The sequence below is a fragment of the Melanerpes formicivorus genome, unplaced genomic scaffold (assembly GCF_026170545.1).
Source record: "Melanerpes formicivorus ecotype bairdi unplaced genomic scaffold, bMelFor1.0.p_v2 SCAF_3, whole genome shotgun sequence".
NCBI classification, from domain to species: Eukaryota; Metazoa; Chordata; class Aves; order Piciformes; family Picidae; genus Melanerpes; species Melanerpes formicivorus.
In genome coordinates, this window is record NW_027142355.1 from 37261198 (window position 1) to 37277027 (window position 15830).

The 15830-nt window shown below is 40.1% G+C and overlaps 1 protein-coding gene across 2 annotated transcripts in view; it reads left to right on the forward strand.

Moving 5' to 3' along the window:
- USP15 (ubiquitin specific peptidase 15) overlaps positions 1-15830 on the forward strand; it is an 82089-nt gene that overhangs the window by 8173 nt on the left and 58086 nt on the right. For both annotated transcript variants that reach the window (XM_068170399.1, XM_068170398.1), the window contains exons 2-3: positions 7418-7545; positions 12649-12779. In XM_068170399.1, the coding sequence (XP_068026500.1) occupies positions 7418-7545; positions 12649-12779 (259 nt within the window). The remainder of the gene's footprint in view (positions 1-7417; positions 7546-12648; positions 12780-15830) is intronic.

The window sequence follows — 15830 nt, forward strand, 5'->3', positions numbered from 1 at the left end:
TGGCAGGACTTGGCAAGAAATTGTTACGTAGAAGAATTACTTAAAGAAATGTTATGCCTTGGTGGGGGTATACTATTGTCAAATAGATTCTGTATGGAATGGCCAACAGTTATCATTGTTTTTTGAGGAAGTGAAGTGACATGCAATATCAGATCAAAGAACATGATCAGGCTTTGCTTGATCAGTGGTCTCGCACTACCCTGAATCAGAAGATGAGCAAATATAATGTGAGTGCCCTTAGATCTCAAATACAGCCTTTTGTCATCAGCCACTGGAAGATGAATGTTGTTGGAGTTTATATTTTAAAGGTTCAGAATTTAATCTTTTTATTTCATCCTCTGCAGTAGTAACACTGTATCCTTATATATACAAACCTGTTGTGTATCAAAGGTAAAACATACACTGTAATAAAGCATGTTATGTGCTCTGCTTGTAATTCATGGATTTTCTATGTCTGTATTATCAGAACAAATTCTACTGCTGTGGAATGTTCTAAAGATAGTCTGCAAATTTTGATACGTGGCATGTCTGCAAAGGTAGTGTAATTTAGGTTACACAGGCTTCTGTTGTGCTCTGGAGGGATGTGTGGTTTTTATAGACTATCTTAAGTTCAAAGGGATCCCTAAGGATCATGGAGTTCAACTCCCTGCTCCTTGCATATGATTAAGAGTATCTTCCAGATGCTCCTTGAACTCTCGCAGTCTTGGTGCCACAACTACTTCCCTGAGGAGCCTGTTCCAGTGACTGCTCTCTCCCTGAAGAACCTTTTCCTAATGATGAATCTGAACTTCCCTGATGCAGCTTCATTCCATTTCCTTGTGTTGTATTCCATAGCTGGCGTTTCAGGGAACACGAATTTAAAGTGCCCCTTGTATATTATCATCTGCTTCAGGCAGGCAAGAAACATTTCATAGATAAGAGCAGATATATCTTAACAAAGTGATCTGAAGCTCCACTCAGAAGTGAACACCGAGTACTGTAGACCAGACTTGAACTGTAGTTTTTTGAGTCTACATCCTCAAAAGAAGATTGAGCTCTCTTTAAGGATACATAATGCAACTAAGGAAAAGCCAAAGAAAACATCTAAAACTAATTAAATTGTGCAAGTATTTCTAATATTATTAATAGCTAAAATGACAAATTTTAGTGCTATTTTCAGCAAGTCATATGTGCATGTTTTGGCTTAACTTTAGGTAAGGATTTGGGGCTGTTCCAATATTTATGTATTGCTGTTACCAGCTTGTTTAAGTGACTTCAGGAAAATGAAACTTATTTGTGCTATTTTCACCAAGCACTTTTGGGTGACCGATTTCTTTGAAATACCTATAAATGTCGAGCATTTGCTGATTTAATCAATGCACCTTGTTGTGAAGTGGTCCTGGTTTTTTACAGTCTGTCCCTCAAAATAGACTATCAAGACATTTGAGACAGTCGTCTCCTTCAGTCTCTGCTATGAATCCTCCAGGTATCTTTAACCCTGGAAAATGAGTTGGTTATCCTGCTCAGTAGTTTGACCAATGGTATCCAAAGACAGCAACATTTGTGTTGCCTGCTTGAGCGTGGTTTCATTACAGTTAAGTAACAAACATTTTAAATCAGTTTTTTCACATGGATAGACCATATTTTTAACTTTACTAAGGTGTCTTGGGATAGCTTCCTCAATCAGGTCCACAGCTGGAAACACTGTTACCATTAGACTGGTTTGGAACTGTCTTCCCTGTGTTAGGTAGTGGTAACAAAAATAAAATGAAAGTCGTATACAAAGTTTAATGTACAGACATTTTATGTCTCTATTTCACTATTACATGGTATGTTATTTTTGTATCTAGGACAACACATTCAGTGAAGCATATCAGGTCTCAAGTGCATGCTACAAGTTTTTGATAACTATTCCCTAAAAGATGATCACATCCTATTTAAGAAATGAGGTTCTAGCAGATGCAGTTCTCTTTACCTGAGATATCTTTTCCTCTTAAATTACTGAATGTCCCTCATAGATAATACTTAGTTTTCAGGTGGTTGATTGCACTGAGGGAGCTGGGGTTGCTTAGCCTGGAGAAGAGGAGACTCAGGGGTGACCTTATTGCTCTCTACAATTACCTGAAGGGAAGTTGTAGACAGGCGGATGTTGGTCTCTTCTCCCAGGCAGCCAGCACCAGAACAAGAGGACACAGTCTCAGGCTGCACCAGGGGAGGTTTAGGTTGGATGTTAGGAAGAAGTTCTATACAGAGAGAGTGATTGCCCATTGGAATGGGCTGCCCGAGGAGGTGGTGGAATCATATCATTGGAGGTGTTCAGGAGGAGATTTGATGGGGTGCTTGGTGCCATGGGTTAGTTGTTTAGGTGGGTTGGATTGGTTGATGGGTTGGACGCGATGATCTTGAAGGTCTCTTCCAACCTGGTTTATTATTCTATTCTATTCTATTCTATTCTATTCTATTCTATTCTATTCTATTCTATTCTATTCTATTCTATTCTATTCTATTCTATTCTATTCTATTCTATTCTATTCTATTCTATTCTATTCTAGGCAGTATAACATTAGTGAAGATAAGTTAAGTTGCCTTTTACCATTTGCCTCCTCTGTTTTCTGTAGGTGAGTGGTCCTGTTGATCTTAGTGAGAATGCTGTGTTGAATGTGTTTATAGAATCAAAAGCTATAGTTTAAACATTTCAGGCTTTTATTTTTAATGCTAAGAAGTCTGGATTTTAGCTGCATAAGTGCTTTAGCAGATTGATCCCCTAAGCTGAGCGTGGTGTAATTGCATTAATTTTTTTTCAGGATAATCTTCAATGTGGTACATCCTTCGTGAGTAAAGATGAGGGAAGTGTATGGTATCTGAATGCAAATTTCATTTTCCCTAATCTTATTGAAAAAGTAGTATTTAATCTATTGGTTAAGAACAAGTGCTTGTAAAGGGGAAAGATTGCAGATAGTGTGACTGCATTCCATAGTAACTTAAAATAACTTGCCACCTGTATCAGTTTTCTACTGAAGTAGCAGAATGCTCATTAAAAGGCCTAATAAGTGTAAAATCTATATATACATGTGGATATGTGTGTGCATGCATACACATAGCCCCTGTAAGAATCCACAACTACAATGAAATGTTATCATTCTTGAAAATCTGTCTGCACATCTGTTTTCTTGGCTATAGAAATTCAAACTATCCTGTATTTATACTTTATTTAGTACACAAAAATAGATCAATCCCACTTCATACTGCAAGTACTATTAACCAAAGCATTAAGCTTTGCCCTTGATTACACGTGGATTTCATGGTCTTCCCTTTTCAGTCTTTTCATCAATCTTCAGCAGAATGCATCTTGCAGAAAATGTAATCAATTTTAATTATGCTTTGCAGATATTAGCTTAGTTTTTTGCAGTTGCAGAATTCAATCTTGGAACAGTCTTTTCCACCTGTTTAGCTTCTTTTTTTCCATTGTTCTTCACAGCTTTGTCCATACATCCAAAATACACCACTGTAACAAAGTGCTACTTCATGAGTTCACGTAAGGAAATAGGAAAGAAGACCAAGTAATTTGAGTAGCTTTCACATTTTTTGATGTTCATGTATTCTTCATTTTGGTTCCCTTCATTTATTACTGGACAAACTTTACTCAGTCTCAAACATCTTCTGAAGATTTTTATGATTGGCTTGCCCTTTAGCATTATCTTTCCAGGGAATGAACTTGACTGTCCTGTTTATAGTTCTTCACTACTTGCATGATTTATGGGTGACCTTTCAATTTTTTTGGGCTAGAAATAGTAATCTTATGAGTGTGTAAGTACAGATGTCTAAACTTGAAAAGAAATTATTTGTTTTTGCACTTAGAAATGTGGTATCTTTTCTTCTAAGGAGAGCTGTAAAGAAACATTATAGAGGAAAATTCAGATGTTGACAAAATGAGTTGCATATGGAAGAACAAAACTGATGAAATACTGAAAGAGGTAATAGTGAACACTTGAAATATAGAACAGTAGACCCCAGGCTCTCTTGCATTGTTAGGTCTAATTATAAACTTTCTCTTAAATAATAATAGAGAAGTTAATCACTGTTGCTGGTTTATGTCAGACATCTAACACAAAGCATATGGAAAGCAACGATTCTCCAGGAACACTAAGTTGTTAAGCATTAAATAAAGCAATGGGCACTTTGCCTGTATGATAATTTCCCTTCTATGTAAAATTATAGCTTTCCTTCTTTGAGATTCACAGTTGATTCAGATTTAGATCAAGAAAGTAGAGGCCCTGAGATGAAGTTAAGGGACAAAGCTGGCAGATTCAGTGGTAGAACGGATGCCTCAGGGTGATTGCGTTCATGGCCACACTTAGATGTGGCTGTTATGGAATAGTGCTGCACGGCCACAGCAGCAGAGAAAGGTCAGAATGCTGTTGGCTTTGAGTGTGTTCATAAGACTGAAAACTTTGTGTGTAAACAAAAGACAAGGGCATGTCAGATTAAACTAATTTGATACCCTTTTCCCCATTTATTAAAGAAAAATGAGCCCAATATTAAAAGGCTGTTGTAAAAAGAATTGGAATTTGTACAGGAAGAATGAAAGAACTGGATTTTTGCTAATGTGAGAAGAACTGCTTTAAAAAGAAAATGACAAATCCCAGGGGTTCAGTCATAGTAACATGAGGCTTGTTCTGGCAAACTTGGGGTAAAGGAAAAAATTATCTTTAATATATAGTTATACATGTATTGTGTAGAATGAAGTCACTTAATTTAACATGGTTATACCAACTCAGACTTGAATGATAGTGTCTAGGTTCTGGTTTTCTCTTCCAGGAAACATAAATAATTCACAATTTATTACAGCATTTAGTGGCTGAATTCTGCCACAAAACTGAAATAATCATAGTATCATAGTATCAGTCAAGATTGGAAGGGACCACAAGGATCATCTAGTTCCAACCCCCCTGCCGTGGGCAGGGACACTCCACACTAGATTAGGCTGGCCAGATCCAATCAATGCAGGACCAGACCGCTTTAGAATGATTAATGGCACTGTGATTTTACACTATTGCAATATCACATCTTTCTGGAAGAGGATTTCAGGTATGGTTTTTCATTACTGATTTGGTGGAATGCATTGTGCCCAGAACACCCTGTTAAGTCACTGTCTGTTGCTGAGTTTGGTAAGAGTGGAAAAAGGCATTTTTGCAGCAAAATGATTTTCATGTAAGTTTCCTTAGTAGCCTTTAAAACACAGCTTTTTTCCATATCATTCTGGTTCAAAAAGCAGTCTGAGCCTGTTTTCTGACTGCTTTTTTCATTGAAAATTTTGCAGTGAATGTGTGTTGCAAGGTCAAGAATGAAGTTGTGTACAGAACAATTTTAGAACAGATAGAAGCTCCTAATAGTTGATCACTTGTGAGCAGTGAGAAGTTGTGAGAGTAGGAATGACATAAGATCAAGTGTTTATGCTGTGAGATGGTAAAAGTGTGTGCCTAAGAGTACAGCTGGCTTTGAATGCAGTAAAGGAAGAATTTAGTCCCTAACTAAAGTTCTTGAACTGGCAGAACTGTCAAGAGGAGTTGAGAGACAGTTCTGCCTTTTCTATTTATGTTTGCTTAGAGTAGTTACAAGCTAAGTAATTTGTTCACAAACTCATTATTACTGTTGAAGTGATAATATTTTCAATCAAGATCATTTACCAGATGAATTAGGGTGCTGTGGTCATAGGTGTTGCAAAGTTGTCTTTGAGACATTAGTCTTTGGTGGTCTTGAATTAATGTAGGGGAAGTAAGCATCCAAAAGCCTGTACTGAGCTTTGAGATTCCTTCTTCTGCTTACTTTCCAAAGGACTTTTTCCCATAGAATCATACACATAAGAGTATCTTCTGTACACAGTGAAAACTCGGGGTTTATTGAGAAGTTGGCTATGAAGTACTGAGTGCTACACAGTAGTAATTCCTTCTTTACTGGAGGTTTGCTAGCAGTACTTCTGGAGCCTGACTCCAGGCGTGGTCTCTGTAAGAGAAGAGCTGGTCTTGAGAAGATGAAACAACTCAAAAATTACATATCTTAGGTTTCTTATTTCTTATTGTAGTTACATCATTCAGAAGCACAAATTTAAGGCCTTGTTAATGGTTTGTTTTTTTTAACGCTAGTCAGTAAAATGTACACTCAGGAAGTGTTTTTGTATTTATGTGGTTACAGGAGTTGTGGGTGCTAATGTTTTTGTTCTGTTTTCCTGTTGGTGTTGATGAGTAACTCCTACAGAATGATTGCCTAACAAAACTATACATATTAGCAGACTAGTGTTTGAAACACCAGGAAGGTTTGAGATCTCTTAAAGGCACAACAGCTTGTTATTGATGTGCTGCAATTAGGAGGTCAGTAGTCAAATACTGGAGAAGAATGAGGATTAACTATGATCTTTAGTTTGACCTAGCTTTTTGTGTCATTCTGACATGTACTAGAGTAGTAGCAAAAGGACTGAGGCAGAATGGGGAGAAGGAGTTGGGTACTTCTAGGAAAGAGAAATAATTATGATGGTGCCTTTAAAAAATATGTATCTATAAATACATATATATAAACCAATCTGAGGATCAGTGAACATATTTGGTGTCTTAATCTTGAAGAAATTTGAGGCTCTGGCCAGCCTGATCTAGTGTGGGGTGTCCCTGCCCATGGCAGGGGGCTTGGAACTAGATGATCCTTGTGGTCCCTTCCAACCCTGACTGATACTATGATACTATGAAATTCTGGACAAAAAGATAGAAAATATAGGCATCATTAGACTTCATGAAAGCCAGGCTGGCAACAGTTTAATTTGAGCAGAAATACTCAAACTGAGCTTAGAGATATCCCTTTATATGGAATTATAAAGCTGATGTAGGAGGAACATCTCGTACGGCTTTAAAAGCAGAATGTTTACTGTGTACATGCCAAGTCAAAGGAAGAAAACACTTAGAGGCTCTGGTTCTTGACAGGACATCAGACATCTAAAGCTTTCTGACTTGCATATGAATGTTATAAATAAAACTCCATAAGGAAATAAAAAAAAATCTGCTAAAAGTTCTCTCTTTTTAAAGGGCTATCTAATTATTAAGCTTTAATTTGAATCTCCAGATTCTACTAATTGAGAGTCGGGACTAAAATCGATGATATTTCGAGCTAAAAAGAAAAATGGTTTTTGAACTTGCCATTCTTCAGCTTCTTACATATACTTTATTGGCAGTTCTGCAAAACTGTACTCATCCACTATGATTCGTGGTATCTCCAGTTGTCCACAGTTCAAGTCCTCATTGGTAGGAGGTGCTGATAATGCTTAGCCGACCAGACAGAAAAACCTTCTCTCATTTTGCAAGGCTGATGAATACAACTGCATCCATTAATTAATTGACACTGGGGGAAGTAGTAACCTGCCAATAATTAACTTGCATCTCTTCTTCTACTTCAGGTATCTAGTGGATAGTCGCTGGTTCAAACAGTGGAAAAAATATGTTGGTTTTGACAGCTGGGAAAAATACCAGATGGGAGATCAGAATGTGTATCCTGGTCCTATTGATAATTCTGGACTTCTCAAAGGTAACTGCTTCTGATTATTTAATAAAACAGTACTAACATTTAGTGTGTATTTGTCACTGGAATAGATTTCTCTAACAAATTGCAATTCTGTAATGAAGTTGTTGGAACTTCTTTGCAGTGATCACGGAGCACTTGGTATTTACTGGCGTACAAATTACTGCTTTTATAATGATATTTTGGGATACCTTAGGAGATGAAGTGTAGTCAGGTTGACAAATAGCTAGTCAGAGTTCACAAAGATTTTTTTTTGGTGGGTTTGGGTTTTGGTTTTATTTGCTTGTTTGTTTTTTAGCTGAACTGAATTGTTTGATTTAAAACTGCCTTTTAAAATGGAACTCTCAAATTTCTTTCTATAAATGAGTCCCAAGTCCTTACTTTCATTCTGCAGCAATTGAAGAAGAGATACTGTGCAGTTCAGTGATCATATAAAGTGATGTGATATGATAGAGGATAGTTTCCTAAGTTTTTATGGACTTCTAAGGAAGGTTGAATTCTGTCACTATTATAATGGCTCATCTCTAACTGATTTTTGCTGAACTGATCTGATTTTTGCTGAACTGTTCACAAATCTGAGTCAGATTTGTGAACACAGGTCTCAGAATGCTTTCCCAGGTATTTTAATCATTAATTCTGTATGTCATCTCCAGTATTGAAATACCATTAGAGCCATTCATGTTTTGTATGCAAACTCTAATGGGTACAAAATCTCGCAGGTAACTGGTTTCCTTCTTTGTAGTTACAATAGTAGTTATAGGTGATGTACTGCATAATTTGTTTGCACATAGCAATACAAATTCTTTCATCTTCAGTGGGTTTATGATGAACTCATTCCTTTCATAGGACTTGTCATGCCGTGCTGCCCTAGTTGTCAGCGTGTGTGTATGCCTGACAGTGGCTATTACCAGTGCCTTTGGAGGGGGTGCTGTATTGTTGTATGCATCTGTATGTTCTCTTCCATGCACAAAATCAAAGGTCTTTTTCCTCTGAATGGGTGATGTGTTTTGTTTTCTGAAATGTGAGGATTTAGCTATTTTGTACTTTCTTGTAGTAAATCTAGCTACTGTCTGTAGAAATCTAAAAGTAGGAATGTTCAGGTGATACTTTTCAGGTGAAATCGGATGTAGCAAGATGTTTTTAACCTCAGTGAGGCAGCATTAGCTTATTCTCTCTTCTGTGATTTCTACATGTGCAAAGCACTGTTAGTTGCTCTGTATTATTTATAACTTAATCTACCTTACATGTTCAGATTATGTTGTAAAGTTACTGTGGATATGTACTCTACAATAGGGTTAGCTGTCTGAATCTGAAGTCACATTAGTCAGTTTGCTAAGAAACCTGTGTTCTGTTGTTTTGACACTGCTGATACCCCTTACAGAATAAACACAGCATGGAGGTTTATGAGCTTCACTTTTTGCTGGTTCTAAAACTGTGGCTCTGCATTGACCATGGTACCATACATCCAGTTATGCTCTGTCATCCCCTGTTCCTGTGCAAAGGCAGATTCAAAATTAAGGGCATTGGTGCACAGCAAATAGCAGTCTCCTTTACCTGCTGCAGAGCAGCAATCCTCTGTGCCAGATTTCCTATATAGCATAAATTGAACCTGAAAATGCTTGGGGTTTAATCCTATTTTTGACACATAGTATGTGCTAGTTGACTGCTCTCTTTAAGTGTTGAAGTCTGAAAGTTTGCATCTGATTTAAAGAATAAAATAACCTAAAATAGGCTTGCTTTCTCAGATATTCTGCAGTGTAATGCAGCAATGAGGAAAACTATTACTAAATTCAAGAAGGACTAATTGCAGGAAACAGAAGCAATATGATGTGCTTCTATGGCTTAAGTGCTATTCCCTGACTTCCAGAACATGTGGATGAAGCAAGAGCAGTGGAAAGTAATAAACAGAGATTTCAGTTAATCTCAACACGAGCTAAATATATTGTCAAATGTAACAGAATGCACATGTGTCAATAAAGGCATACATAGTCAGTTCTAGATTAGCAAAGCAAGCACAAGGAAGTAGGCAATTAGAATAGCTGGCTGTTCCTTACTGAAAACAGTGCTGCATATGAGGGACTGAGTCTTCAGAGTCAGGGGACTTTGAGGGAGTAAGACTGTGAAAACATTTTACTAGATGGAATGTTGGCAGTTGTAGGAAAAACTATAAGCTCCTGTAGTAACATCAGATCAGTGCAGAAGTGTAGCATGAACCTTTGAAGAGAGACATGGACCTGGGCATGTGTTTGTGGATTTCTCCCCACACTTCGCTCCCAGTTTTAATGGAACCCACCATATGCATAGCGTTGAGTGAGTCAAATAGGAATTGATAGTGTATTATTTCAGCAAGTGTTCCTTGAATGTACCTCTGCAATACAGGCTTTTAAAATATCTTTTCTTCACTAATCAGGTTTCCTTCCACTTTTTTCCAAGGTCAGTGGTTTTCTTCCACTTTCCTTTCTTGCTTTCTGTGTTGCTGTTGTGGGTTTTTTTTCTTGCTTAAAGGGCAAAAAATAGTTTGTTTCTGAACCTGCTTATCTCCTGTTTCTAAAGTAACTTTGTAATTCTAATTCTTTGCTCTGTTTAGGGGCTTTTGATGGTTTAGCTCTTCCTACTAAGTCATTTCTGGTAGCATTTATTAGAGAAAATGCATGCAAACCATGTATGCATACCTTCTTGACTACATGAAGTCATCTCTGAACTGCATAGACTGCTTATTATGGAAACAATGTCTTCTTGTCATCTCTGGGCAGCTAATGGTAGTAACAGATCCTGCACACTTAAAATACATGACCTGAGAACAGTATGTATCTCCCATGTTTTGCTCACACATCCAGGTACTTAGCTGGAGAAGTAAAGAAGAAATCAGCACCCATGATAACAGGAGCAGAAGAGCATGCATTCTTTTTTTTGGCCCATGCTTTCACTGTTTGGGTGATTAAAGCAAAAAGGATTGCTTGCCCCTATATTTTCTCTTAAAATCACAAACCAGCTGAAGGTGTAGCAAGTGCAGGTAGAGATTTCTACAGCCTTTGTAAATTGCATTTTGTTTACTCTTCCCCCCCCCAGGAAGTGAACACATCACTTAAATGTTTTCAATAGCCCTCCTACAGAAACAGTCAAGTTGAAACGTGTTTTGATAAATTCTTATGCTTTAAAAAATAAAACTCCTTTAATTTTGAAGTGTGCCTTTTATGATACTAGGATTTGTCTTTTTCCTTGAAGTCGTATTATGATGCATTTGTTCAGACTGAAGGAGTTGGGGCTGTTCAGTCTGGAGAAGAGAAGGCTCTGAGGTGACCTAATTGTGGCCTTCCAGTATCTGAAGGGGGCCTACAGGAAGGCTGGGGAAGGACTTCTCAGGATCTCAGGTAGTGATAGGACTAGAGGGAATGGAATGAAGCTGGAGGTGGGGAGATTCAGGCTGGATGTGAGGAGGAGGTTCTTGACCATGAGAGTGGTGAAACCCTGGAATGGGTTGTCCAGGGAGGTGGTCGAGGCCCCGTCCCTGGAGGTGTTTAAGAGCAGGCTGGATGAGGCTGCTGATGGTCTCTTCTCCCAGGCACCCAGTACCAGAACAAGAGGACACAGTCTCAGGCTGCACCAGGGGAGGTTCAGGTTGGATGTTAGGAAGAAGTTCTATACAGAAAGAGTGATTGCGCTATGGAATGGGTTGCCCGGGGAGGTGGTGGAGTCGCCTTCATTGAAGGTGTTCAGAAGGAGACTTGATGGGGTGCTTGGTGCCATGGGTTAGCTGTTTGGGTGGGTTGGATTGGTTGATGGGTTGGACGCGATGATCTTGAAGGTCTCTTCCAACCTGGTTTGGTTTATTCTAATAAAGGTTATTCTAAAGGCTCTGGCCAGCCTGATCTAGTGTGGGGTGTCCCTGCCCATGGCAGGGGGGTTGGAACTAGATGATCCTTGTGGTCCCTTCCAACCCTGAATGAAACTACAAAATTTGTAGAGAGGACAAACTAGTGAAGTACAGAAATATGAGCGAGCCTTAGTGCTTTTCATAAGTGCATGGTGCACACTATCTCTGTCCTTGCAGAAAAATGAAGATGATAGCATTCATTTTTGCTTAGAAGTATCACTTTAAAAGAAAAAAAAAATCCCAGAAGAATGCCAATACTTGAAGCAGTTGGAGATTATTTAAGGTTAATTTTATGCTCAGCTTTAATTGTGCAGTGTAATTCTGCGGTTCGTTCGCATAGGGCAATTAGAATAAATAGAGTGTATATTTATTGCAGTCTGGTTATTCTCTATATATAGTCTTATTTATTTTCATACTTCATTAAGTTCATCATCCTGATTCATTTTTTGGAGCTGAATATATGAGTCTTCCTATTTGAGAGAGAGGGATGTTTGCTGGCCTGTAGTTGGTTACTTCCAGATGGAAAGACAGATGCCTTAATTGACTGAGGTTCACAGCGGCTCAGATCTGGAGTCACCTCTTACACATGCATGATAACTGCTATCTTACTACTGTAATAATGATTAATCCAAAGCTAAAAACATGCTACTTGTGTGAAGAGGTTGTCAAGTCATATTTCTCTTATGTGCTGCATCTCTCTGTCCCTGTGAAGAATTTTGTAGGAACTCTCTTTCCATAGCATGTAGGATCTTTTATGTAGGAAGGTTGTAACCATGCTTTTTTTCCAGTCTGATATGGAATGAATGACTTTGAACTTTGTCTTGGATGTACTGTAACTACCCATTCCTGTATTTTCAGTGAGGGGTGCAGCTGTAGCATGAAATGGAAGTATCCATGGTGATGTGGAAGTATGTGCAAAGTAGGTGGAGGAATGGATTGGTTTCTTTGAAGGTTGTGATGGTGTGTGATAACAAGTTAGACACTTATGATAGCATGAGGATATGGAGTTGTCACTTGGGTTCCTGAGTATAGGAATACTATCTGAAATAGATGTGCTCTGCATGAACTGGAATAGCTTGCTTAAATAGTTTCAGAAGAGTTTTGCTTTGAATACAATAATACTGATCACATAACGGAGACTCAGTAAAATGTTTGCTATTTATATGAAAAATGTTGTATTAAAAACTTGAGTAACAGGATTGCAATATTCAGCTAAAAATATCTTTCTCTTACAGATGGCGATTCTCAGTCTCTCAAGGAACATCTCATTGATGAGCTGGACTACATCCTTTTGCCAACTGAAGGCTGGAATAGGCTAGTTAGCTGGTACACACTGATGGAAGGTCAAGAGCCAATAGCACGCAAGGTATTCTTACGTTACCTACTGGGGTGAATATGATTCAGATAGCCCTGTAAATGTGCAGGAGCTGTGCAGGAATTGATTCTTAAGATTGTAAGTCCTGACCTGTGATAATTGTATAGAAGGCTTCTGCTTTAGTTCTTTTACAGGTTGCAAATTTTTATTCAGATTTTGAATGTTTGCAATTTTAATGTTGAGAAACAAGGATACAAAGAACACACTTTTGGTTTGCTTTGGTTTCTTCCTGCCCTGGAAGTAATCTCTGTACTATTTCAAGAAGGACTTGCTTTAGAAGCTTGGAAGTCTATTAATGCAAATTATTTTGTAATAAAGTATAAAAGCCTAAAACTGTATTGAGTGTATTAGTGAAATGCCTGACTCTGATAGTGTTATCACTGGCAGAGTGATGGGCAGTTCCTTTTCTCATAAGCAGTATTGTGTTCAGCAGCTTGCTAAGGGAGTGTTTTTTTTCAAGCAAAAAGCTTATGTCAACACAAGTAGTAGTCCATAGTATGGTATATACTGTGGCCTCCCATCAGTATGAGATAACATCTTCAGTGTTAATTTTTGTTTGCTCTGGGCAGCCTGATCTAGCTGAGGATGTCCCTGCTTATTACAAAGGGGGTTGGACTAGATGACCTTTGAAGGTCCCTTCCAACCCAGACCATTCTATGATTCTGTGTATCATCCTTACTATTAAGGCAATAGGAGAAATTTTAACAGTTTATTGTTCATGCCATCTTTTTGTTTCTTTGTATTATTCCTTAATATTTTCAGGTTAATAATTACAATTGCAGCCTCACTGGACTGAATTAATTAAGCTTTAAAAGACGTGTTGGTATGTTCTCCATTTCTAACTTCACCATTAGGGCTTATTCTTTCATTAACAAGGATTTTTATTTGAACTGCTGAAAACTGGTGAAGGAATATTGTGCTTAGAATTAAGTTTGATATGACTTCTGCTGTAATAGAACTTTTTCCCTTCTCTAACATGAGTATGGTCTAAGTATTTCGTAGTTTCATAGTTTCATTCAGGGTTGGAAGGGACCACAAGGATCATCTAGTTCCAACCCCCCTGCCATGGCCAGGGACACCCTACACTAGATCAGGCTGGCCAGAGCCTCATCCAGCCTGCTCTTAAACTCCCCCAGGGACGGGGCCTCGACCACCTCCCTGGACAACACATTCCAGGGTTTCACCACTCTCATGGTGAAGAACCTCCTGCTCACATCCAGCCTGAATCTCCCCACCTCCAGCTTCATTCCATTCCCCCTACTCCTGTCACTACCTGAGATCCTGAGAAGTCCTTCCCCAGCCTTTCTGTAGGCCCCCTTCAGATACTGGAAGGCCACAATGAGGTCACCTCGGAGCCTTCTCTTCTCCAGACTGAACAGCCCCAACTCCTTCAGTCTGTCCTCATAGGAGAGGTGCTCCAGCCCTCTGAACATCCTCCTGGCCCTTCTCTGGACACATTCCAGCACCTCCATATCCCTCTTGCAATAGGGGCTCCAGAACTGGACACAGTACTCCAGGTGAGGTCTCACCAGAGCTGAGTAGAGGGGGAGGATCACCTCCCTCGACCTGCTGGCCACACTTCTCCTGATGCAGCCCAGGATCTGATTGGCTTTGTGGGCTGCAAGTGCACATTGAGAGCTCCTGTTGAGCTTTTTGTCCACCAGCACCCCCAAGTCTCTCTCCTCAGGGCTACTCTTCAGGCAGTCACTGCCCAGCCTATATTTGTGCCTGGGATTGCCTCGACCCAGATGCAGGACCCTGCACTTGCTCTTATTGAACCTGATGAGGTTGGCTTGTGCCCACCTCTCCAGCCTGTCAAGGTCCCTCTGGATGGCCTCCCTTCCCTCCAGCGTGTCTGCTGCACCACACAGCTTGGTGTCATCAGCAAACTTGCTGAGGGTGCACTCAATGCCACTGTCCATGGCACCCACAAAGATGTTGAATAAGACAGGTCCCAGGACTGATCCCTGAGGGACTCCACTTGTCACTGGCCTCCACTGGGACATGGAGCCATTGACAGCCACTCTTTGGGTGCGGCCATCAAGCCAGTTCCTTATCCATGTAGTGGTCCACCCATCAAACCCATGTGTCACCAGTTTGGAGACCAGGATGTGGTGCGGGACAGTGTCGAAGGCTTTGCTCAGGTCCAGGTAAACGACATCAGTTGCTCGCCCCTCATCTATTAATTTTGTCACCTGCTCATAGAAGGCAACCAGGTTGGTCAGGCAGGATTTGCCCTTGGCAAAGCCATGCTGACTCTTCCCAGCTGGCCATGCTGGCTGCTTAGTTGAGGTGCGTTCCTTTCAAACAAATGACAGATTTAGTTACAAAATAAATGTTGTGTCCTCAAGATTGTGATCTATTGCTGATCAAAACAGTATCACAGTATAACTAAGGTTGGAAGAGACCTCGAGGATCATCAAGTCCACCCTATCAACACAGACCCCATGACTAGACCATGGCACCAAGTGCCACGTCCAATCTCCTCTTGAACACCTCCAGGGACGGTGACTCCACCACCTCCCTGGGCAGCACATTCCAATGACAAACGACTCGCTTGGGGAAGAACTTTCTCCTCACCTCGAGTCTAAACCTCCCCTGGCACAGCCTGAGACTGTGTCCTCTTGTTCTGGTGCTGGTTGCCTGGGAGAAGAGACCAACCCCTTCCTGGCTACAACCACCTTTCAGGTAGTTGTAGAGAGCAATGAGGTCACCCCTGAGCCTCCTCTTCTGCAGGCTAAACAATCCCAGCTCCCTCAGCCTCTCCTCATAGGGCTGTGCTCAAGGCCTCTCCCCAGCCTTGTTGCCCTTCTCTGGACACGTTCAAGTGTCTCAATGTCCTTCTTACATTGAGGGGCCCAGAACTGGACACAGTTCTCAAGGTGTGGCCTAACCAGTGCAGAGTCCAGGGGCACAATGACTTCCCTGCTCCTGCTGGCCACACTATTCCTAATGCAGGCCAGGATGCCATTGGCCCTCTTGGCCACCCGGGCTGGCTTATAATCAGGCGGCTGTCAATCAGCTCCCCCAGGTCCCTCTCTG